At 43.1% G+C, this 25328-nt stretch overlaps 1 protein-coding gene across 3 annotated transcripts; it reads left to right on the top strand.

Annotated features, from left to right (window-relative positions):
• The first annotated feature begins 832 nt into the window (after nucleotides 1-832).
• Nucleotides 833-25108, top strand: DUSP14 (dual specificity phosphatase 14). Of its 3 annotated transcripts, none has more exons than XM_046677697.1 (3): nucleotides 833-943; nucleotides 22556-22634; nucleotides 23774-25108. In XM_046677697.1, exon 3 carries the CDS (start codon nucleotides 23865-23867, stop codon nucleotides 24459-24461), a length of 597 nt encoding a protein of 198 aa, XP_046533653.1. In that variant the 5' UTR covers nucleotides 833-943; nucleotides 22556-22634; nucleotides 23774-23864; the 3' UTR covers nucleotides 24462-25108. The 3 variants fall into 3 exon arrangements, with proteins under 3 accessions (XP_046533653.1, XP_046533654.1, XP_046533655.1); XM_046677698.1 differs by lacking the exon at nucleotides 833-943 and adding an exon at nucleotides 2542-2626; XM_046677699.1 differs by lacking the exon at nucleotides 833-943 and adding an exon at nucleotides 3849-3871.
• Nucleotides 25109-25328: the final 220 nt, after the last annotated feature.

Genomic DNA, 25328 nt, shown 5'->3' with positions numbered 1-25328 from the left:
AAAAAGTCCGTTTTGCACCTACTCTTGTTACAGATGGGCACGTTTAAATTTGAAAAGACCCTCAGAGTGACACAGCAAATAAGCTCTCAGAGAAACCGTGTGGTCAGCCTGGGCTCCGAGCCGCTGCAGCTCTACCTGGGGGGCACGGACTGTGGCTCCGGTGTGTTGACTCGGATGGCACCTGTGGGTTTTGGTGGTGGGTGGGGGTCTCCGGCAGGCAGAAGATGGCCATATCTATAGCTACTTTTGAGTCTCGGACAATATGACCTCTCACAGTTACTACAAACTGCCTATACCTGCCCAAGCAAAATTCATCCAATAGTTGCCATGAGATTCATTTTCCCTTCGTTCTTCGGTCCTAACTCCAAGGCTCTTCCGTGCAGGATAGAAGGTGGGGGTGGGGTGAGAGGCGGTGATTAGTCACTAACTGCAGTCTTCACACCTTTTATATTTGTTTTCTTGCCTTTAACCCTCTCGTATCCAGAAAGTACCCTAGAGCATCACCCCTGCACTCCCGCCCCAACCCCGGCTGGCGGGTAGACGCTGAAGCGGGGAACAGAGGGCTCGTATGTTGGGAGACAGATGAGGAGGCAACACGGGACCTCGGGCAGAGGAGGGTAGGGGGAGCGGGCGTCCCGGGCGTCGGGGCGGTGCGCCTTGGCAGCCGGGCTCGGCGGCGGAGGGCGCAGTGCGCACGCGCGCCGCCCGCCGCTCCGCGCGTCCCCCGCCGGCTTCCCCCCCGCGGCGCGCCTGTCCGCGCCGAGGCCCCGCCCCCGGCCCGAGCGCCCCCCCTCGGGAGAGGGCGGCGGGGCGCAGGGAGCGTGCGCGCGGCCCGCCCCGGGCGCGGGCGGAGGGGAGAAGGAGGGGCGCGCGCGGGACCAGCCTGCAGAAGCCGGGAGCCGCGCAGGAGGACGCAGCGCCAGCCGCGAGCCGAGCCGAACCGGTACGGGGCCCGCGGGCCCAGGCGGGAGGCGGGCGGAGGGGATTTGGCGCCGACGCGGCTCCGGGGCGCTAGGGGGACCGGGCGGCCGGGGCTTCGCGCGACCCTCGTTTCTAGAAACTTTGCGCCGGCGCCCCCACCTGCTCCCGGCGGTTCTTGCATCTCTGAGCGGAGGGGAAAAGAGAGGCCCGGGGCCCTCCGCAGCGCCCTCTCCTCACCGTCCGGCCCCCGCCTTGTTGGCTCTCGGCGCGCACCCATTGCTGCTCCCCCTCCGCGGGCGACGCCCCGGCCCCGGGTACCGGCCCTCTGGCTTCTTCGCGAGCATCCTCGTCTGCTCCCTCCCCTCCTCCTCCGTCCTGACCCCTCTGCTCTGCGGGCCCGCCACGGCCTCTTTGCCTCCTCACCCCGCGGTCAGCATCCACCCGCTCTGAGCCACAGGAGCTGACGGCGGCTTTTGCATCTTCCAAAGGTTTCTGGTGTCTTTGTAGAAGCGCCGCGACTTTCAGCAGTGCCAAGTATTCAACTTGAGTGTTTCTCTGCCGTGGTGGATTGGCATGGGCTAACGTCTTTTTATTTCTCCTGAGTACCCTTGCTCCAAAGCGAAGTTGTGTTGTTTGTGTGTGAGAGGAGTTGCGTCTTGTAGCTGCCTTAAGTGGACTGTATAACTATATTTTATTTAGGAGGGTGTTGCCAATGGTACCAGCCAGTGTTATGGTAACTGGACATCCCAGAGGCAAGGGAAGGAGGAGTGACTTACAAATGAGGTTCTACTCCGTAGACGTTAAAAACAAAAACAAAACAAAACAAAACAAAAAAACTACCCTGTACTTTTCACCCAGCAGGCATTTTGCATGTGTTAACTAGCTGTTCTTGTAGTTTTATAAGAGAGGTAGGTAGAGAGCATTGCCGTCCCGTTTTATAGATGTAAAAATGGAGGCAAAGAGCCAAGCCTGATTCTTTATTAACCTTAAAGGAGTATGAACCAAGAGATTTAACCCAGAGTTTCCTGGCATTCCTAGTCCATAAGGCCAGTCGGAATTATCATGGAATGTTGGAACATCCTCCCTGAGGTTGTACAGATCAATTAAAAGTCAAAGAGGTTAGGGCCAGCTGTCAGCAGCTCTATGCTTGGGACTCGGCTCTGTCACAAAGTTACAGCTTCTCTCTCTGCTTGTTTCCTGCTCTGTAAAATGAGGGGAACAAAGGTGCTGTATTCTTTGCGAAGTTGTGTGAGTGTGTCTGGAAGCTCCACTCCCTCGTGCTGCATTTGGTGATTGTTACTTGTTGTGGACTCACGAAGGCCCCCATCCTCCGGTTCCCCTTAGGAATGCAGGGAATAAGGCACCCCCAGAAGGAATAACCACCTCTTCTTTGCCAGAGCCACCTGAGAATTCAGGTCAGGGGACAGGCTGGGGCAGGGACCCTGACCTGGGTGGTGGGGGGGAGGGTTGCGGCGTGGAGGTAGGAAGAAGCCTGCACAGGCGGCTTGACACATGGGCCCTATTCCTGCCTCCAGCTCTGACTCATCTTCTGACGCTTGGGGGAGGAGAGGTAGTTGCTTGATATTTTTGGCTTTCCCCCATAAAACCGGAGACAGTTTCCTTCATTCCAAGTCTTTTCAACGTCAGTGTCGAACGTGTCCGTGCTGAGTTCTCACCTGAAATCTTTCATATTGGTTGAATGCAGGTATGATTTCTGTCATATTCTTTAATGGAATGGCATAAATGTATATGCATATCCGAAAAATCAGACCAGCTATAAGTCCAGGAAGTCCTTTAAAACTTTAAAACAAAAACTTGAGCATTTTTACAAGGTAGTCCTTAGGGTGGGATCTGTCTTTGGTGCATTCCTTGGCAATTGGGATTTTATTTTAAGGCAAGGTGGATTAAAAATGCTTTTTCCCAATAGCACAGGAAAAACATTAATCACTCTCTGTGTTGAAAATTAAAACTTTACAGATAAGGTTAAAGCCTTCTTTTGAGCATCTTTCCCAAAAGTTACTGATGCGTCTATCTTTATCTGTTTGCGTGTATCCTTTTAGATTCTTCTAAGCATTTTTATAAATGTCTGTTTGCACAGTGATTTTTTTAATTGAAATGAATTATAAGTTAACTGGGTTCTCTTTATAGAGATTTGGTTTCTGTCTAGAACAGGTAGCAGGCGTTTTAAGTACAGCTGGTTGTAAGGTTTTATTAGTCCTGATAGCCTGGTAGTATTTCTCAGGACAAGTGGCGAATGACTCCTTCTTAAACATCTTCAAAGCAGTTAAATCATTAAGATCCTAGGCATTACTCTCTGTTGCAAATGAAAAATCTCCCATTTAAAAAAATAATCTAGGGCTACTAGCGTGTTCATCTTTTCTTTGCTTATATGGAGGCATAAAGGGAGTGGAAGGTTGGGAGAGTTGCTGGAGCAACAGTACCTGGGTATAAACTTACAGAGTGAACACTTAAGGTGGTAGCTTTAGTTATTTATGAAAGCATCACTGGGGTGAAGACAAAGGGAACAGTTCTAATCAGCAATTTCAGGAGATGGGCGAGTTAAAACAAAATTCGCATCAGGAGTTCATGGGTTTATGTTGGACTTCTGTCGAGGACTGTTGCCATGCTAACAGCACTGAGCTGGATCCTGGGGTGGAAGGCAGATAAGGCCCCTGACCTCCGCAGGCTGCCAAAGCTTCATGACTTTCAGAGATGAAGTATTCTTTCCTGAGATGGGCCAGAACCATAATGGTTCCGAATTCCTGCAAATCAACATTGTATTTATTTAACCTTTTTGATTGTGAATTATTACACACAGAAAAGGGTATAAAACATAAATGGATAATTTAATGAATTTTCTTAAAGGAGAGGCAACTGTAACCATCTTGTGGGTCAAGAAACACCTGCCTCCCACTCTTTCCCAATGACGACCTCTCCCCTCACCCCAGAGGTAACCTGGCCAGTAACCAGCCTCGTTTTTGTGGAAATCACTTCCTTTCTTTTCTATAGTTTTTTTGGGGGGGTGGTGGTGAAGAAGAGTGGCCCTGAGCTAATATCTGTGCCAGTCTTCCTCCATTTGTATGTGGGTCGTTGCCATAGCATCGCTGCTGACAAGTGATGTGGGTCCACACCCAGCATCCAAACCAGTGAACCTGAGCCACTGAAGTGGAGGGCGCTGAATTTAACTACAACGCCACTGGGCTGGCCCCTCTTCTATAGTTTTTATCCCCTAAATATCAATTTCTAAACAACATAGTTTCATTTTGCCTGCTTTTCACCTTTATCCAAATGAATCAAAGTAGGTATCCTTTTAAATTCTTTTCTGGGGGTCAACATCAATATATACACATACACACATATATGCAACTTTTTGTTTAAATTCTCGCAGCATTATATTTTTTAAAAGATTCATCCATGTTGTTACCTGTGACTGTAATTAGTTCATTTTTGTATGAATACCGCAGGTTATTTATCTGTCATCCATTGTTGATGGACATCTGGGTTGTTTCTGGTCAGGGCAATTATGAACGGTGCTGGGTCATAGGTATGCATGTCTTCAGCTTTACTAGCTGATGCCTATTTTCTAAAGTGGGTATACCAGTTTACATTCCTCCAGTGGTGACAGCCTTGAATTTATAATCCACCGTGTTTGCTTTTTAACCACAGTATGTTTGGGATATTTCCTTTTTTTTTTATGCTTTATTGGTGAGGAAGATTGGCCCTGAGCTAACATCTGTTGCCAGTTTTCCTCTTTTTTTTTTTTCTCCCCACAGCCCCAGTACATAGTTGTATATCCTAGTTGTAAGTCATTCTAGTTCTTCTATGTGGGATGCCACCACAGCATGGCTTGAGTAGTGGTGTGTAGGTCCATGCCCAGGATCCATACCAGCAAACCCTGGGCCACTGAAGCAGAGTGTGCAAAACTTAACCACTTGGCCATGGAGCTGGCCCCTGGGATATTTCTTGAATGAATGAATAACTGTCACCCAAGTGGTCTGATCCCTGGCCCTTCATGTACCAGTGTACTTATATATACTTATGTTTAGTTTTATGGTTTGCACTAACATGCTGCTCAAAGGCCTGAGATGGTTCTCCCACTCTATTTGGTTGACAAATACCCAGTAGAATCCTTCCATCATCCTTTTTTTTTTTTTAACAGATGTGTAGTTACAGGGAAATTTAAATATGCAAAATGAAGTATTAAAAATAAAAGTCTCTAGTACCTAAAGGTTTTGGGTGAATCCTACCTCTTGGGCCACCAGATGCCATGACTTGATGACTTACATGATGCTGGTGAATGCTTGCCTTGTGCCCAGCCCTGAATGTGCAGGCCCCCCGTGCCAGCTTTCGTATGTGACGTGTGCCGGAACCCAGGCCAGCCCTTGTTAAACTGCCCTCTGGGGACGGGTACTCCACATGCTTGTATGCATGTGCAGATCCCCCAGGAGGCACTGAGCACAGACTGTGGCTTGTCCTTCCCTGGCAGTTCCAAAGGGACTGCAGCTTCTTTGCTACAGGAATAAATGACTCGTTTACAATCTTTAAAAAGTAGTTTTCTCCAAATCTTCTTTTGTATGTGACAGTAGAAGTAGTTTAGAACTGGGTTTGACACAGAGAGTTCCTGCTTTCTGAGTATACAGTTGCCAGATTAGCCTGTGTTTGGTGTTGCTAGCTGGATTTAAAGCGAGGGGAGTGTGTGTGTGTGTGTCAGAGAGAGGGAGGGAGGATGGGGAGAGATGGGGAGGTCACATCAGGACAGTTTTTAAATTACTAAATTCAGGTATTTGTTGAGTATCTACTGTGTGCCTAGTATTATCTGCTAACAGTCTGTTTCTGTCCTTAGAGCAGAATGTTCTGCAATTCTGTAGGTTTAGACAATATCCTCAGGGAGAGCCTTTTTCTTAGCTGGAGGGGTGATGGAAGAACAGCAGTCCAAAGAATGTGAGGTTTGTAGTTTCTTTTTATTTCTTCTGTAAAGCATCTTTGGAAAATGGCTAAATTGCTCTCTTTTCAGTCTTTACAGAAATCACGAATACTTTTTTGCTTACACATTAAAGATTTTTTTTAGATTCTCTAAAAGAATCATAACTTTAAAAACTACTTATGTATAAATTAGAAGTTTTTATCCACAGGGAGAGGATAAAAAGCAGTGTCAGAACCTCTTCATCAGGGGAGCGGGGCGGAGTCCTATTTATGTTCTTTGCTCTCCCCCCGGCGGGCAGTCATTCTCAGAGGAGCTGTGTCCACCTGTTGCAGGGAAGAGGAGGGGCCCAGGGATGAGGTCATAGCTGTGCCCTGTCATATGTGCCCATGGCTCCCCAGCTCACCTTGCCACTTCCCATTCTTGCTCTTATACTGATGGAGAGTGACCTCCCCTGCGGTTTGTTTAGCTTTTCCCTCTGCCATCTTGAAGTCTCAGTGGACAAAAAGGCCCTTTTGAAACTCATGTGCAACTGCCGAGCTTCCTTCTGCCTTCGTCCCAGAGTAGTTTCAGCATCCATCGTCTGTGGCAGGTCTTTTTGACTCCTAGGTCTTTGCGTTTGTGCATACACATGAGAAAACTCTTTGGCCAGGGCATGTTGCTTCTGTGGACTGGTAAACATTTATAGAGCAGAGAGGGCGTGCGAGCACCAGCCCTTCTCACCGGAAGAGGGAAACTCTGAGGTGAGCTTGCTTGAAGTTTTGAGGAAGCACTGGAAAAAATAAACTCCAGGAGGGTACCATCAGCACACAAGTTACATACGAACCTGGAATCCAGATTTATAATTAAGAATTTGGCTCATTTAGCCATTGTGCCATGTTGGTGTCCTTGCCAGCTTCTCTCACCAAATGTCCTGTTAGTCTGGCTCCCGGGTGAAGAGCACTGCCAGGCGCAGGCGGAAGCCTGGAGGGGTTTGGATTGACAGCCGTTTATTGTAGTTAATTTTCTCCTATTACAAATAATTTTTATTTTTGGAAATTACGATCACCTAGAAAATTACAAAGAACAAAATAAACTAACACCATTACTCACAACTCAAAATTGGTCATCCTTCATCTCTCTTTTCTTTTATTTAAAAAAAAATAATAGTAAATCATTATAAAGTTGGGCCCCTTTTCTTCCTTCCCCACGGAGACAGCCACCCCCATGAATCTGATAGATTTCCTTCCAACCCACTGTATTTATTTAACTATGTATTTATTTTAAATTAAACCGTGCATTTTTGATGAGTGTCGAAAGGACATAGAAATCTCAAATAGCCTTTAATTTGCACTGTCACCTATGTGCTGCTATGTTTAGGGGATAGAACCCTCTCAGCTAAATTGTACCTCATTTCATATGATGTTTCTTGTTAATAACAATCGGGGAAGTATTCATTGTTTCATAGAGCTTCAGTCACTTGGTATGAACTTTCAGCTGAAGATGACCCAAAATATGAATGAAATGAAACTTGTTTCCTACTGGATGGTATCTTAAACCCAAATAACTACTGTGCTATTTTATTTGAAAGTAATTTTTAAAAGTAAATCCACATTTATGGAGTTTCTTGTTCCATTTGTCCTCCTAGAAATTATAGCAGATAATGTTTATCTTTTCCACAATAGCTTAATCTTAATATTATTTTAAATTCCTTCTACAGGGGTACTTGCTAGAAATATAAATTCTCAGGCCTTTACTGCCAGAAATTCTGATTAATTAGGTCTGAGGTGGGGCCTAGGAGCCTGCATTCTAACCGGGAGCTCAGGTGATTCTCATCTGGGGTCCCCAGGGCCACATTTTGAAAATACGCCTTTACCATACCATGATGGTTTTATAACTTAGAATTTCAAACAGAGGTTGGCAAACTTTTTCTGTAAAGGGCCAGGTAGTAAATATTTTAGGCTTGTGGGCAGTATGGCTTCTGTCGCAACTACTTAAAGTAACTCTCCTTAGTAGCGTGAAAGCAGCCATAGTTAATGCACAACAAATGAGTGTTCCAATAAAACTTCATTCATGAACCCTGAAACTTTCATTTCATACAATTTTTATGTTTGATGAAATACTATTCTTCTTTTGACGACTTTTTTTTTTTTTTTTTTTTTTTTTTTTTTTACCATTTAAGAATGTATAAACCATTCTTAGCTCATGGACTGTGCAAAAACAGGTGGTGGGCTAGCCATGGCCTGCCAGCCGCAGTTTGCGGTCCCTGATTTGAACAAGAGTAGAGTGAGGTTCGGAGGCCATTGCGTTCTCTTGTAGCATGTGAATAATAATTAGTAATATAACCTAAACAGAACTATGTCTATTCTCTTATTGCATAAGACTGTTTTTTTCAGGAGACAGTTAAAGCCAAGGGAATAACTTCAGGATCCTCTGTCTTTTGACTACTCTTTAGCTAAGATCTTGATTCCTCCCTTTGCTCCAGGGGGCTCAGACACATCCAGTTACCCTCAAAATGTGGTCTGCTGTCCCTCAGCATGGGAAGGTTCCCTCCATCCAGCTAATGCAAGAGACTTGCCTGGTTATCTCACTGTGCTCAGAAACTCTCGTGGATAATTATAGATGCCTTTGATTTATAAAGAAAAATGGGAAATTAATTTATCACTATTTTATAAATGAAGTTAATTTAGTATCAAATCACCAGTAACGTGGAATTGGGCCGCGGTTTGATAAAGAAGTTCTTGTGGGGAGGAAGTTGGGGCTCAGTGCTCAAGTTGTAAGGATTTGACACATCCGATGAGACATCAAAGGGTGAGACGATCAAAGGGTGATCAGCTGCTCCCTGTTGAGCTCTTAGTCCTGTGAACTGTATTCTAAGTTCTTTTTTGTCTTCCTTGAACTAATGAACATTTAAGGACTGAGATCTTATTTATAAAAAGACCTGCATTTTCTGAGATGGCGCGGTTCTCCTTCTCAAAGGGCAGTAGTGACGTCAGCAGTTTTGAGGCAAACTTACACCTACCTCGGGTTTAATTGCTGATGTGTGATTTTTTTTTAAGTACTCTCTGTCTAGATGTTCTGACCTATATAAATCAAAGCTCACCGCTTAACCAAGAATCTATGATTCATATTTAGTTTTTTCTACTTACTCCTTGAAGATTTTAAAGTATTGTTTATATAGGCTGTGGCACAAATTGGTTTTCCCTTATCACCAAACAAGTTTAAATGTGACTGTGGAATTTTGCAAGTGTTTTCTTGGTTCAGTTTTATCAGATTTTTCACACCCAAAGACCATGTCATACCACTTAGCAGTTTAATTTTTCTCTGCAGTTTTTATTCTCTTCCCCAGTGAAACGTACGTTTTGGTGGTCTTTAGATCAGTTGATCTGTTGTGGTCAGATTGTCAGACTAATCGACAGGACACTCGTGGAAGGGGGTTCTGGTCCCAGTGGGGTTACTATTCTCTGTGTGGAGTCTGAGAAAGCCTCTTAACCTCCATTCACCTCTGATTCCTCATCGGGGAACCATGACAGCAGAATGACACTGATCTGGGAGAGGCAGAGCGTGCTTGTGTGGCTTAAACAAAACAGGTGCTCGAGTTTGCTTCGAGTCCAGTGGGACAGACTGAGGCAGATGAATGAGAGTGGTGCTTCTTATACTTTAATGTGGACACAGATCGCCGGGGTCTTGTTAAACTGTAGAATCTGATTCTGTGGGTCTGGGATGGGGCCTGAGACTCTGCATTTCTCTCGAGCTCCAGGTTGACGCTGCGGGGCCTTGCATCACCCTTTTTGAGTAGTGAGGGGCTGTAGAAAAGGGCTGTGTTCTCCATTCGGAATCTACAAATAGGAGGCTCTTGAAAGACAAGATTGGCAGCGTGTTTTAAATGGACTTGAGAAAAAAAGCGCAATAGCATAATCTGTAAGACACCTCTCCAAGAAACAGACTACTTGGTTTTTCAGTACCCTTGACTGTTTTATTTTGCTTTGACCCTGTGCCTTCTCTGCATTGCTGTGGCACCTACTGTTTTCACTCATCATTTGATTCACTTACTGTTAGTCTCTCTCTTATTGTTATCCAACTGTTTTGTATGTGTATCTTGTGTCATCTCTTTAAGATAATAAAATCCTACACGGGGTTATGTATTATGTTACCTTTATATCCCTTTTCTTGTTAACTGCATACCACACCATTCCAAAACTCAGTGGGGTAAAAACAACCATTTTTATTGTGCTCACAGAATTTGGTAGGTCACAAATTTGGACCTCACATAGTGGAGACAACTTGTCTTTGCTCCACAATGTCTGGGCCCCTGGTGGGAGATTCAAAGCCTGGGGGAGGACTTGATGGCTGGAAGTTAGAATCATATTCAAGAGTCTTTACTCACATATTTAGTGGTTGCTCCTGGCTATCAGCTGGGATCTCAGCTGGGCTGCTAGCCAGAACACCCACATATGACCTGTCCACCTGATAACTCTGTTGGGCTTCTCTGGGCCTCCCAGCAGCGTGGCAGCTGGGTTCCAAGAGCCAGTCCCGAGAGAACAAGGTAGAAGTGTGTGACATGTTTATTATCCAGCCTTGGGAGTATCATTTCTGCTGTACTCTTTTGGTTGAGTTGGTCGCATTGTAAATTCTTGTGGGTTGGGAGATAGCGTTGTGGCAATTTTTGGCAAATACATTCTGCCACACTCCCCACCAACAGTTAGAATAGTGTTGAACACATGGCATGCACTCAGTAAATAATGTTGTGTGAATGAGTGACAAGTAATTTAAACACCCAGGTGGGTGAGGACCAAATTCAAAATTTCACTTCCAAATGTGAACAGATTACTCCATGGTACCCAAATAAATATGTACCTTCACCTTTTATAGATAGTTATTGCTAGTCTCTTCTCCCTACTCTACTCGTTCTGTTTCCAACATGGGAATCTATGCATTTATCATATGGAACTAAACTTCTTAAAGTCTGTGCGTCCGTATCACTATTTCGGCGTGCTTTTTCTCCTGCTCTCAGGTGGATTGCCCATGTCTGTCTTTGGGCTGTGCTGTATTCTCCCTCCAGCAGCTGGCTAGTGTCCTAATATGATTGGCCCTTGTTAGGCTCAGTTAATGGGCTGCTGGTCCACATGGGGATGGTCAGCCAGGTCACGACTGCACAGGCATTTGCTCTACGGCTCTCTGTCACACTGGGGGAATATCCGTGGCCAAACTAGAATGGTGACTCTCAGTCTTTAGCTTTATGTGTATTATGTGTATTTATCCTCATCCCAGGACACCATTATATCTGTTAATTTATGTGGTGGGAAAAGCAAAAACCCCTCCTCCGAATGTAAAGATGTCGTGGTGTTTTAGCCAAATTACTAAAGCTTTCCAGATAGCTGAGAACAATTTCTGAATATCTTTCATTTCATTTTACTTTAATATGAATATAGCATGTGTTTGAATTTTATTCTTTTTTTTTTTGCTTGGTAAGGAAGATTGGCCTTGAGCTAACATCTGTGCCAATCCGCCTCTATTTTGTATGTGGGATGCTGCCACAGCATGACTTGATGAGCAGTGTGTAGGTCTGCACCCAGGATCTGAATCTGTGAACCCCAGGCCGCCAGTGAAGCAGAGCATGTGAACTTAACTGCTATGCCACGGGGCTGGCCTCTGTTTGAATTTTGTTCTTAGTATTCTATCAGAAAGGTTTTTTTCCTTAATGAGAGCAGAGATGGCCACACTGTGGGTTTTATTTGTAAGAGTGAATATTTTAACTTTTTTCCCAATGGAACACATTTCTGATTTAATAGTGAAAATTAATGAGGAAAATAGTATTTATTTATTTCTGTCAGTATAAGCTAAAATGCTTCTATTTTAAAAAGGGTGACTTTACTTTTTTTTTTAAAGAACTCAATAAACATTTACTTTAATGGAAGGAGAAAATGTGAATCCATAGACTTTTCAGGTATAAAAAAATAACAGTGTAGGCCTCCAGTATATACTGTGACCCTCTGAAATTACTTAAGCTAAAAACATTTTAGTCAGATCATTTCACACAGTCATCTCTATAGCACCATTGTGGCCATTTTTGCTTATTCAACATGAGGAGAAAAAGCAGTAGATAGAATTTCAGTTCTTTAACTGCTGATTCTAGTGGTTATTTGTCATGATTTTAAAAAGAACAGTAGCCTCCTTGGCAGTGGGCTGGATGCTGCGAACAGACCGTGACTGCAAGCCGGGATTCCAGTGCTCCAGGTGTGGGCGCCGGTGCCGCATCCAGGAGCCCTCCAGAGTAGGGAGCAGTCGGTTACCGCAGAGCCGCTGGTGCGTTGTTGAGATCGGAGGTCCACTGGGCAGACACTAACTCTGCAGTTTGGTTAGCGCTTATCACTTTGATGTTTATTATTCAAAGACACCAACATCATCTCTGACAAGACATTTCTTATAACTTGTAAAGAAAAAAAATAACCTGTTTTTCACCTCATCCCACCCCTTGCCCTGGCCAGGAAAGCATTTTTCCCTCCAAGAAGTAAATGCAGCTGCCAGAGCAACTTGGGAGGGCTGATTTGAACACCATGGACAGCGACGTGGACATTCCTAGGTGTTCCCTCTGGTCATCCTAGCCCAGAGACGAGTGTGCTGCAGTGGGAGTGGCGCGTTCACTCAGAGAGCACCTTCAATCTTTGATCCTTCAAATATAGGTCAATCTCTTACTCTCCTAATGGATATCTTTTCTGTATTCCAGGACAGGTTTACTGAGTTGATTTTGACACACCTGTGATGTAATACCTGTGTTTTCTTTTATTCTTTGTGATCAGAATAAGCTATTCTTAGAACTGAAGAACACTAGGACTTCTTGTTGCACCTACTCTGGGACTTCTTGCTGAGGTCCCTCTGCTATCAGGAGGGCTTTCTGTGTCCTGAATGGTGTACCAGTGTGTAGCAATATTCAGACAATCTTCTATTTGGGCAGTAGGAGAAAGTGGAGCAGCTCAGCCCATCTGGTCTCAGTCTTTTCTGTATGCAGCATTTCAATATGTTCTTCTTAGGCAGATCCAAGACCCCTTTCATGCATTGAAGGCGCTGGCTGGTGGTGTCGGAGTGCTGAAGGCAGGTCATGAGAGCACAGCCACCTGCCCTCGCAGGCTCACAGAGGGACACCTTGGATCTTTTCTTAGTTCTATTATTTGTTCTCTCCAAGTTGGAATCATCTCATCCTTTCTGAATCTTGTATTTTCTGATCTGTAAAAGGGGTCAGGACTGTTTGTCAGTGGAGCATCTCTATATCTGCCTTCTGAGTGCTCTGGCAGAAGTTGTTTTTCTAAACCTCGGACCCGCTTTGGCACTGAAGCAGGTTTGTTGGCACGAGACTGACTAGCAGCCACAGAGAGGGAGCATCCTGTCTGTCTCACTTGGATTCTGCCCTGAGGACTCACAATCTGTTTTCTTCTCCCTGCAGCACCAAGTACCCTAACATTGCCCGACGAATGAGAGTGGACAGAACAAGCTAGGCTTCTGGCCCACCCATTCCTTACCCTTGGCCCTTGACGAAGACCTTTCTGCTGAAAAGGCCAGTGAGCCTGGGCACCCCTGGCTCAGGAGGGCAAGTGGCTTCCCAAACAGAATGATTATTTGGGAGACCACAAGACTGAGTCCCTCTTGACTAGACAGTAACTAGATAACCTGGTTGGAAATTTGATTAGCATCTTCCAGATTTTCCATATTGAGGAGGGAATTATCACCAGCAATTTGAAAGCCTAATTTTCTGTGTTTATCACCATGGTGACTTTGCTTTTTAAACTATTAGGATTCTGCCAGGGCAAGACTTGGAAGTGGCACGAGACTGTGCTCTGCTGCAGAACAGGATGTTCTCACATAGAAGTTCTGCCCATTTCCATTTCCATCTAACACTCACATCCACACACATTTCCTTATGCGACAACTTCCTTGTTCCTCCTCGTGATGCAATTTCATGTATATACATTTCCATGTACCCCTCTATCGTTAGTCACCAGATGTGGGCCCCCAAAGAGGGGTGTAACCTTGGGTAAGGCAGCTCCCTTTGGACAAGGGCAGTTTCTGGGGAGGCACTTGTGATCTGTCAGCACCAGCACTCTGAATGTGTCTCAGTCTTGAAGGGGGAGTCCGGGTGGTGCACCACAGCATCCACCTCTGCATTGATTCTCAAAGCGTGTCCTCTAAGTGTGTCCTCTGACCGTCAGCATCCTCATCACCTAGGAAATGCCAGCTCTTGAGCCCCACTCCAGACCTAACTAATCAGAAACTCTAGGGGTGGGCTCAGCAATCTGTGTTTTAACGAGCCCTCCAGGTGATTCTGATGCACACTTAAGTTTGAGAACCACTGCATTATAAAGCTATAACTTTTTATTCATTTATTTAGGTATAATTGACATAACCTTATATTAGTTTCAGATGTACAACATAATGATTCAAGATTTGTATATATTGCAAAATGATCCCCACTGTAAGTCTAGTTATCTGTCAGCAGACATAGTTATAAAGTTTTGTTTTCTTGTGATGAGAACTTTTTTTTTAAAGATTGGCACCTGAGCTAACAACTGTTGCCAGTCTTTTTTGTTTTTCTCCTTTCTTCTTCTCTCCAAAGTCCCCCAGTACATAGTTGTATATTCTAGTTGTGAGTGTCTCTGGTTGTGCTATGTGGGCTACTGCCTCAGCATGGCCTGATGAGTGGTGCCATGTCTGCACTCAGGATCCGAACCAGCGAAACCCCGGGCCACCAAAGCGGAGCGCGCAAACTTAACCACTCGGCCACAGGGCCGGCCCCTGATGAGAACTTTTAAGATTTACTCTTAGCAACTTTCAAATATGCAATACAGTATTGTTAACTGTAGTCACCATACTGTACATTATGTCCTCATGGCTTATTTATTTTATAACTGGAATTTCTACCTTTTAATCCCCTTCACCCATTTCACCTACCCCCCTCTCCCTGCCTCTCGCAACCACCAATCTATTCTCTGTATCTATGAGCACATTTTTTTTTCTTAGATTCCACGTTATAAGTGAGATCATAGGGCATTTGTCTTTCCCTGTCTGACTTATTTCACTTAGCATAATGCCCTCAAAATCCGTGCATGTTGTTGCAAATGGCAAGATTTCCTTTTTTTGTGGCTGAATAATATTCTATTGTATATATATATGCACCACATTTTCTTTATCCATTCATCCACTGATGGACACTTAGGTTGTTTCCATGTCTTGGCTATTGTGAATAATGCTGCAGTGAACATGGGGGTGCAGATACATTTTCAAATTAATATTTTTGTTTTCTTTGGATAAATAGCCAGAAGTGGAATTGCCGGATCATATGGTAGTTCTATTTTTAATTTTTGGAGGAACCTCCATACTGTTTTCCATAGTGGCTGCACCAATTTACATTCCCACCCACACTGCATAAGGGTTCCCTTTGCTCTACATCCTTGTCAACACTTGTTATTTCCTGTCTTTTTGATAATAGCCATTGTAACAGGTGTGAGATGATATCTCATTGTGGTTTTGATTTGCATTTCCCTGATGATTAGTAATGTCAAGCACTTTTTCATGTACCTGTTGGCCTCTGTAGGTCTTTGGAAAAATGTCTGTTCAGAGCCTCTGCCCATTTCTTTCTCCTTTTTTTTTTTTTTGGAGGAAGATTAGCCCCAAGCTAACATCTGCCACCAATCCTCCTCTTTTTGCTGAGGAAGATTGGCCCTGAGCTAACATCTGTACCCATTTTCCTCTGCTTTATATATGGGATGCTGCCACAGCATGGCTTGATGAGTGGTGTGTAGGTGTGTGCCCAGGATCTGAACCTGCAAACCCCAGGCTGTCAAAACAAGAGCACGCAAACTTAATCACTATGCCACCAGGCCGGCCCTATTCTGTTCCATTGATTTGTGTCTTTTTTAATGCCAATACCATACTATTTTGATTACTATGGCTTTGTATTACAGTTTTAAATAAGGGAATGTGATGCCTCCAGCTTTGTTCTTTTTCAAGATTGCTTTTGGCTATTCGGGGTCTTTTGTGGTTCCATACAAATTTTAGGATTGTTTGTTGTATTTCTGTGAAAACGCCACTGGAATTTTGATAGGATTGCATTAAATCTGTAGATTGCTTTGGGTAGTATGGACATTTTAACAATATTAAATCTTCCAATCCATTAGCACAGAATATCTTTGCATTTATGTGTGTCTTCACTTTCTTTCCTCAGTGTTTCATAGTTTTTCAGTGTGCAGATCTTTCACCTCCTTGGTTAAAGTCATTCCTAAGTATTTTTATTCTTTTTGATGCAATTGTAAATGGGATTGTTTTCTTAATTTCTCTTTCTGATAGTTCATTATTACCATATAGAAATGCAACAGATTTTTGAATATTGATTTTGTATCTGTAACTTTACTGAATTTGTTTCTTAGTTCTAACAGTTTTTTAGTGAAGTCTTTAGGGTTTTCTATATATAATACCATGTCATCTGCAAATAGTGACAGTTTTACTACTGCTTTTCCAATTTGGATGCCTTTTCTTTCTCTTGCCTAAATGCTCTGGCTACAACTTCCAATACTATGTTGAATAAAAGTGGTGGGAGTGGACATCCTTGTCTTGTTCCTGATCTTAGAGGAAAAGCTTTAGGCTGTCACCACCGAGTATGATGTTAGCTGTGGACGTGTCATTATTATGATGTTGAGGTACATTCCCTCTATACCCACTTTACTGAGAGTTTTTATCATAAATAGATGTTGAATTTTGTCAAGTGCTTTGTCTGCATCTATTGAGATGATCATATGATTTTTATTCTTCATTTTGTTTGTGTGGTGTATCACATTGATTGATTTGTAGATGTTGAACCATCCTTGTATCCCTGGAATAAATCCCACTTGATCATGGTGTGTGATCCTTTTAATATATTGTTGAATTTGGTTTGCTCATATTTTGTTGAGGATTTTTGCATTATGTTCGTTAGGGATATTGGCCTGTAATTTTCTTGTGGCATCCATGTCTGGTTTTGGTATCAGTGTAATGTTGACCTCATAAAATGAGTTTGGAGGTATTCCCTCCTCTTCTATGTTTTGGAAGAGTTTGAGAAGGATTAGTATTAATTCTTTAAATGTTTGGTAGAATTCACTGGTGAAGCCATCTGTTTGTGGCTTTTTTTTTGTTTGGAGGGTTTTGATTACTGATTTCAATCTCCTTACTAGTTACTGCTCTGTTCGGGCTTTCTATTTCTTCATGATTCACTCTTGGTAAGTTGCATGTTTCTAGGAATTTATTTATTTCTTCCAGGTTGTCCAATTTGTTGGTGTATAATTGTTCTAGTAGTCTCTTATGATTTTTTGTATTTCAGTGGTATCAGTTGTACCATCTCATTTCTGATTTTGAGTCCTCTTTTGATGAGTCTAGATAAAAGTGTGTCAATTTTATCTTTTCAAAGAACCAGCTCTTAGTTTCATTGATCTTTTCTATTGTCATTTTAGTCTCTGTTTCATTTATTTCTGCTCTGATCTTTATTTCTTCCTTCTACTAACTTTGAGCTTCATCTGTTGTTCTTTTTGTAGTTCCTTGAGCTGTAAAGTTGGGTTGTTTATTTGAGATCTTTTTTTTTCTTCCCCTCCCCAAAACCCCAGCACATAGTTGTATATTCTAGTTGTAAGTCCTTCTAGTTCTTCTATGTGAGCTGCCACCACAGCATGGCTACTGACAGACAAGTGGTGTGGTTCTGCACCTGGGAACTGGACCCAGGCCACCAAAACAGAGTGTGCCAAACTTTTACCACTAGGCCATCAGGGCTGGCTCTTATTTCTTGATTTAGGCATCTGTTACTATGGATTTCCCTCCTAGAACTGCTTTTGCTGCAACGCATAAATTTTGGTATGATGTATTTCCATTTTCACTTGTCTTAAGGTATTTTTTTTATTTCTCCTTTTATCCCTTGGTTGTTCAATAGCATGTTGTGTTTTTTTCTTCTTCTTCATCTTCTCCCCAAAGCCCCCCAGTACATAGTTGTATATCTAGTTGTAGGTCCTTCTGGTTGTGCTATGTGGGATGCTGCCTCAGTATGGCCTGATGAGCAGTGCCATGTCCATGCTTAGGATCCGAACCGGTGAAACCCTGGGCTGCTGGAGTGGAGTGTGCAAACTTAACCACTTGGCCACATTGCTGGCCCCCAAGCATGTTGTTTAATTTCCACATATTTGTAAATTTTCCAGTTTTCTTATTGTAATTGATTTCTAGTTTCATAACATTGTAGTCAGAAAAGATGCTTGATATGATTTCAGTTTTCTTAAATTTATTAGGACTTGTTTTGTGGCCTAGGGTATGATCTATCCTGAAGAATGTTCCATGTATACTTGAGAAGAATGATATTCTGTTGCTTTTAGATGGAATGTTCTGTATATATCTGTTAAGTCCATCTGGTGTAACATGTCATTTAAGGCTGATGTTTCCTTATTGATTGTCTGTCTGGATGATCTATTCATCAATGAAAGTTGGCTATTAAAGTCTCCTACTATTGTATTGCTGTCTGTTTCTCCCTTTAGGTCTGTTAATATTGCTTTATATATTTAGGTTCTTCTATGTTAGGTGCATAAATATTTACAAATGTTATATCCTCTTGTTGGATTGACCCTTTTATCACTATATAATACCCTTGTCTCTTATTCAGTCTTGTTTTAAAGTCTATTTTGTCTGATATAAGTATAGTTACCCCAGCTTTCTTTTGGTTTCCATTTGCATGAGATATCTTTTTCATCCCTTCACTTTCATTCTGTGTGTGTCCTTATCTGAAATGAGTCTCTTATAGATATCATATAGATGGGTCTTACTTTTTATCCATTCAGCCACTCTAGGTCTTTTGATTGGAGAATTTTGTCCATTTACATTTAACATAGTTATTGATAGGTATGTACTTATTGCCTTTTTGTTAATTGTTTTCTTTTCTTTTTTTAAAGATTGGCATCTGAGCTAACAACTTTTGCTAGTCTTATTTTTTTTTCTTTTTCACCCCAAATCCCCCCAGTACATAGTTGTATACTTTTTAGTTGTGGGTCCTTCTAGTTGTGGCATGTGGGATGCCGCCTCAGCATGCCCTAATGAGTGGTGCCATGTCTGTGCCCAGGATTCAAACTGGTGAAACCCTGGGCCGCCGAAGCAGAGTGCGTGTACTTAAGCACTTGGCCACCGGGCCGGCCCCTGTTTTCTCTTTTGTAGTTCCTCTGTTCCTTTCTTCTTGCTCTTTTACTTTGTGATTTGATGATTGTCTTTAGTGGTATGTTTACATTACTTTCTCTTTCTCTTTTGTTTATCTACCATAGGTTTTTGCTTTGTGGTTACCATGAGGCTTACATATAACAACTTTATAACAGTCTATTTTAACTTGATAACAACTTAAGTTTGAATGTATTCTAAAGCTCTACATTTTTACTACCCCCCACCATGTTTTGTTTTGTTTTGTTTTTCTGAGGAAGATTACCCCTGAGCTAACATCTGCTGCCAATCCTCCTCTTTTTGCTGAGGAAGACTGGCCCTGAGCTAACATCCGTGCCCATCTTCCTCTGCTTTATACGTGGGACACCTACCACAGCATGGCGTGCCAAGCGGTGCCATGTCCACACCTGGGACCCAAACTGGCAAACCCCAGGCCGCCAAAGTGGAATGTGCGCACTTAACTGCCATGCCACCAGGCCTGCCCCTGTTTTATGTTTTTGATGTCACATTTTACATCTTTTTATCTTGCATATCCCTTAAATAATTATTGTAGTTAGTTATTTTTACTACTTTTGTCCTGTAACCTTCATAGTAGCTTTATAAATGATTAATCTACCATTTTACATTAAATTATCCAAAATTTTACTATAATTTACCTTTACCAGTGAGATTTATACTTTCATATGTTTTCGTTTTACAAATTAACACCCTATTTTTTTTCTTCTTCTTCTCCCCAAATCCCCCCAGTACATAGTTGTATATTGTAGTTGTGGCACGTGGGACGCCGCCTCAGCATGGCCTGATGAGTGGTGCCATGTCCGCACCCAGGATCCAAACCAGTGAAACCCTGGGCGGCCGCAGTGGAGCGTGTGAACTTAACCCCTCGGCCACAGGGCTGGCCCCAACACCCTTTCTTTTCAGCTTACAAATCTCTCTTTAACATTTCTTGTAAGACTGGTTTAGTGGTGATGAACTCCTGTAGCTTCTGCTGTTCTGGAAAACTCTCTCTCTCTCCTTCAAATCTGAATCATAACTTTCCTGGGTGGAGTATTCTTGATTGGAAGTTTTTTCTTTCAGCGCCTCGAATATATCCTGCCACTCCTTTCTGGCATGCAAAGTTTCTGCTGAAAAATCTGCTTGTAGTCTTATGGGGGTTCCCTTGTACTTAACAAGTTGTTTTTTGCTCGCTAGTTTTAAGAGTCTCTCCTTATCTTTTTAACTTTTGACAATTTAATTATAATCTTTCTTGGTGTAGGTCTCTCTGGGTTCACCTTTTTGGAAATCTCCAGACGACTTGGATCTGGATATCTGTTTCCTTCCCCAGGTTAGGGAAGTTTTCAGCCATTATTTCTTCAAATAAGTTTTCTGCCCCTTTCTCTCTTCTCCTTAGCATACCCTTAGATGTGTGCCAAACTAGAAGCCTGCCCCTCAGGCCAAAGCTCCAGGACAAGCAAATAGGCCTCTCTGACAGAAAGACTAGGGGTGTGCTCCAATCTGCTCTCTGGGCACTGCCCTGGGGGTGGTAGCTGCCCAAGAACTGTCTCTCCATTTGTTAAAGTCCCATGGGACCAAGAACACAAGCTGTGGTGGCCACCAGAGCCAGCCGAGCAAGGCTGCCTAGGCGGCAGCCACAAAAACCAAGGCACCAGACACATGTAGAAGCTACTCTCTGGGAAATACTGGAGTTTGGCAGAGGGAGAGCATGAACATAGCACTCACCCTCCGAGGTCTCTCAAGAGGATTACACTGGGTCTTTACATGTGTGTTTAATTAAAAGCCTGCCCCTCAGGCTGCAAGCTATAACTATTTTTAACGCTTTTTAAAACACTATTTTAAATTGTTAAATATGCACATGTCATATGACCCAGCCCTTCCACTCCTAGGTATTTAAGCAAGAGAAAGGAAGGCATATGCCCACACAAACACCTATACACGAATGTTTACATCTCCTTTACTTGTAATAGCTTAAAATTAGAATCAACCCAATTTTCATCAGTAGGTGAACAGATAACAAACCATGGTATATCTACATAATGGAATACAACTCGGTGATAAAAAGGAATAAACTATTGATATATGCAGCATGGATGAATGTCAAAATAATTATGCTGAGTGAAAGCCAGACCAAACAAACAAACAAAATCCCTATATTGTATGATTCTATCACATAAAAGTCTAGAAAATGCAAAATATAGTAACAGAAAACAGATCAGTGGTTGCTTGCAATTGGGGCTAGGGTGAGAGATGGATGAATTACAAAGGAGCATGAGGAAATTTTGATGGGGGTTGATGGATATGTTTATTATTTTTTGGTCATGGTGTCTCAAGTTTATACATATGTCAAAACTCATCAAGTTGTATATCAATTTGTATGTCAGCTATGCCTCAGCAGAGCTGTAAAGAATAAAGTGTGATGGTTACCTAGGAAAGGCAGAGGGACAGGTAGGGGAGGAATACATTTTTAATGATACCCATTGGTGCTCATCATACTGTAATATAAGTTAATAAAATAAGAGGGCCAATGTGGAAGAGAAAGCAAAATGAAATTTCAAATTGCTCTCCTCCACACCAGCACTTCCTGTAGTTGGCGCCCATGGCCGCGGCCACATCTGCAGTGCTGGTCTTTGTGAAGCATCTCCTGCGTCTGGCTTAGCTGTGGCACTCCCTGTGGTGTCCAGCCCATTGCACACCGTCTCTCACACTGCTCGGTTGACTGAGGGCACATTGCATCTCTTTTTTTTTTTTTTTTTTTTTAAAGATTGGCACCTGATAACAACTGTTGCCAATCTTTTTTTTTTATTCTTCTTCCCAAAGCCCCCCAGTACATAGTTGTATATTCTAGTTGTGAGTGCCTCTGGTTGTGCTGTGTGGGATGCCACCTCAGCATGGCCTGACCAGCAGTGCCATGTCTGCGCCTAGGATCCGAACCAGCGAAACCCTGGGCCACTGAAGCCGAGCATGTGAACTTAACCACTCGGCCACGGGGCTGGCCCCTCATTTTGCATCTCTTGCAGGCCCAGTAGGCAGTGCCTTACATTTCATGGATATGTTGTGGTCTTCTGAATCTCCTCCTTTCAAAAATTTATCTCTTTTTTGGCCAAAATGGTACTTTATCTCTCACACCGTGGGTTATGTGTCATTAATGAAAAGCTGAGACTTAGATTGACATTTCTTACTGGTGCATTCTTTAAATGCACATCTAGTATATTTAGCATGCCTTCCATTTCCTAGATTTATTCTAGTCAAACCCAATTTAGTAGTAAGAACCCAGGGAAGGGGCTGGCGCGGTGGCGGAATGGTTAAGTGCTCCGCTTCAGCAGCTTGAGGTTTGTGGGTTCAGATTCTGGGTGTGGACCTATGTACCGCTCATCCAGCCATGCTGTGGCGGCGTCCTACATACAAAATAGAGGAAGATGGGCAACAGATACTAGCTCAGGGACAATCTTCCTCACCAAAACAACAAAACAACCCAGGAGGAATTCTGTTGTATTTCCTGATTGGCCACATTCTTGCCTTGTTGTCTTCCTGCAGATCTGATTTGTATCCACTGTGATCACTCATTTAGGACTTTTCAGATCCAGACCCAGCACTCCAGAGTAACTCCTCACAAGTGAGTAGCCCCAGCACCAGTCTGTCTGTGGAACTGGGTATTCTTGTCTGACTGCACTTCCTTTGGGCGTCCACACATGCATGGGGATAAGCACACTGCCCAGGGAACACAGACTGTAAAGCAGTGTGATTTTGCAGTGACAGGAACTGATGTGTCTAAAACCTCAGGAAACCAATCATTTTCTTTCTTATTGTTACTAATTTGCTATGTAAACAGTATATAATATTGAATGTCTTTTATAGTAAACCCTGTACAAGTGAGAAAATATATCTTCAAATGTTAAACTAAGCTAATTTGAATTCCAACACACATCTGAAGCCAGCTTCATCTTGGAGCTTAGAATTGGCTGAGGACAGTGAAGTTACCACTTAAGCATACCCAGGGTCAGGTCAACTGAAATGCTCATTAACTTAGACAAATGAATTTTTGAGACGATGGCTTTCAAATTGCCTGGGATTATTTCCATGGAAATGCCACAGCACAAGTTACCCAAAGCTGGTTTGATTTCCAAAGTGATCAGATGTCACAAATATGATAGGAGTTAGCTGTTTTTAAATAATAAAGGGCTAAAGTGATCATATATCCTGCCTTTTCTGTAACTCCTTTATAAAGGCAGTTCATTGAATATATTACCTCATACGATATCATTTTGATACCTTTGTAAGATCTCTATGTCGAGAATTAGGTCTAGGGAAATAGAGCCTTCGTAGCCGTGGAGGCGGGCAAGAAGTGTATGAAGAACACGGCTGCATGAGGGATCAGAATTCATTTACTGAGGAACGCCACTCCTTCAGGAAGAGCAAGACCCTGCGAGATCGTTGTTCAGGAACCAGTTGAGCATGTTTCTGTCTTTAACTTATCCTAAAAGAGGATGATGAGTTCTATTTTCCATTTAGGTTTTTTTTTTTTTTTTACAATCATTGGAGAGCTGAGTTTTACATTGATTTTACATATTGGCATCTTAGGCTACTTTTCCTAACTGTTAATCGATAGAAAATGATTTGTCTACATCCTTGAAAGAATGTACTCTATTATAGCAAATAACCATTTCTAATCCTTTCACCTTCCCATTCCACAAACACGGCAGAAGGCTGTGATGACTAATGTTTGAACTACTGACAGATACCTGTATTTTGCAGGAAGGAGACTGTAATTTCGGATTCCTTGGTGGAGGAAAACAAAACGTCTGGTCTTGCTTCCAACGATGCAAGTGTGATTGCCGGCGTCTTCATGAGCTCCAGAGGTCACAGCACACTACCACGGACTCTCATGGCCCCTCGGATGATTTCTGAGGGAGACATAGGAGGCATTGCTCAAATCACCTCCTCTCTCTTCCTGGGCAGAGGCAGTGTGGCCTCCAACCGGCACCTCCTCCAGGCTCGTGGCATCACCTGCATCGTTAATGCTACCATTGAGATCCCCAATTTCAACTGGCCCCAATTTGAATATGTTAAAGTGCCTCTGGCTGACATGCCTCATGCCCCCATTGGACTGTACTTTGACACTGTGGCTGACAAGATCCACAGTGTGAGCAGGAAGCACGGGGCCACCCTGGTGCACTGTGCTGCTGGCGTGAGCCGCTCGGCCACCCTCTGCATAGCTTACCTGATGAAATTCCACAATGTGTGCCTGCTGGAGGCGTACAACTGGGTGAAAGCCCGGAGGCCTGTCATCAGGCCCAACGTAGGCTTCTGGAGGCAGCTGATAGACTACGAGCGCCAGCTCTTTGGGAAGTCAACAGTTAAAATGGTACAGACACCTTACGGCGTAGTTCCAGACGTTTATGAAAAAGAGTCCCGACACCTGATGCCTTACTGGGGGATTTAATGCCGCCAGCACCTGCATCAGCAGCCCCTCGAGCAGTACCAGCATCTGCTACACACCGTCTGCTCCCCTCTTCACCTTTCTTTTCAAACGGTTGACTTTTGGTTCTCCCTGAAGTGTTTTTTACACTAGGTGTTCAAGTTTATTTTAAAAGATAGGGAGGGGAGGAACATAAGGGGAATGCATACATTGCTAGTAACATTTTTAAAACTAACATTTTGGAATAATGTTTATGAAAATCTTTAACTGGCTTTTAATCATTTTTAACAATTTGAACAGTTTAATAAACTGTTTGGTTCTGCTCTATTCTGAATCTCATGCCTTTTGGCATCATGGCAGGTGCAGGAGGAGCTCACTGCAAAAATCACTTTGGGCCCCGATTAACCCTTCAGAGACAAGCTTTGCCCAAGGCTGCCGACCAAATAAATGCTTAGGGAAGATTGATACCAGCTTCAGTCTCTACTGGATTAGCCCTACTCTTTCCTTTCCCCTCGATTATTTAGTGACTCTGTAAGTTAAAAAAAAACAAAGAAACCTTTATTATTTAGCTGTTAAGTAATTATAATGAAATCTGCTGCAAATACCCTCTTGGAATCAATGTGCCCCAGGATTATATTAGCATTATTTTTAATAAATATATCTGCATAACATATTAGAATTTTTACTCATAAGAATTTCAAAGTGCATGTGCGTGTGTATGTGTTGATGATGGAAGAAAGATGCTCTCCAACAACTGTGTTAAATATATGGCTCCTGTGACAATGATGAACACGACTTCAGACAGGCATCCCAGCTGAATCACGTCAGTGCTCCACATCCTTGCAGATGGGCAGATAGTAACATCTTCATTCACGATGCTGGAACAGTGGA

This window comes from Equus quagga, chromosome 11 (genome assembly GCF_021613505.1).
Source record: "Equus quagga isolate Etosha38 chromosome 11, UCLA_HA_Equagga_1.0, whole genome shotgun sequence".
Lineage (NCBI taxonomy): Eukaryota > Metazoa > Chordata > Mammalia > Perissodactyla > Equidae > Equus > Equus quagga.
Note: the sequence above shows the minus strand (reverse complement) of the source record. Positions and strands in the feature narration are given on the sequence as shown.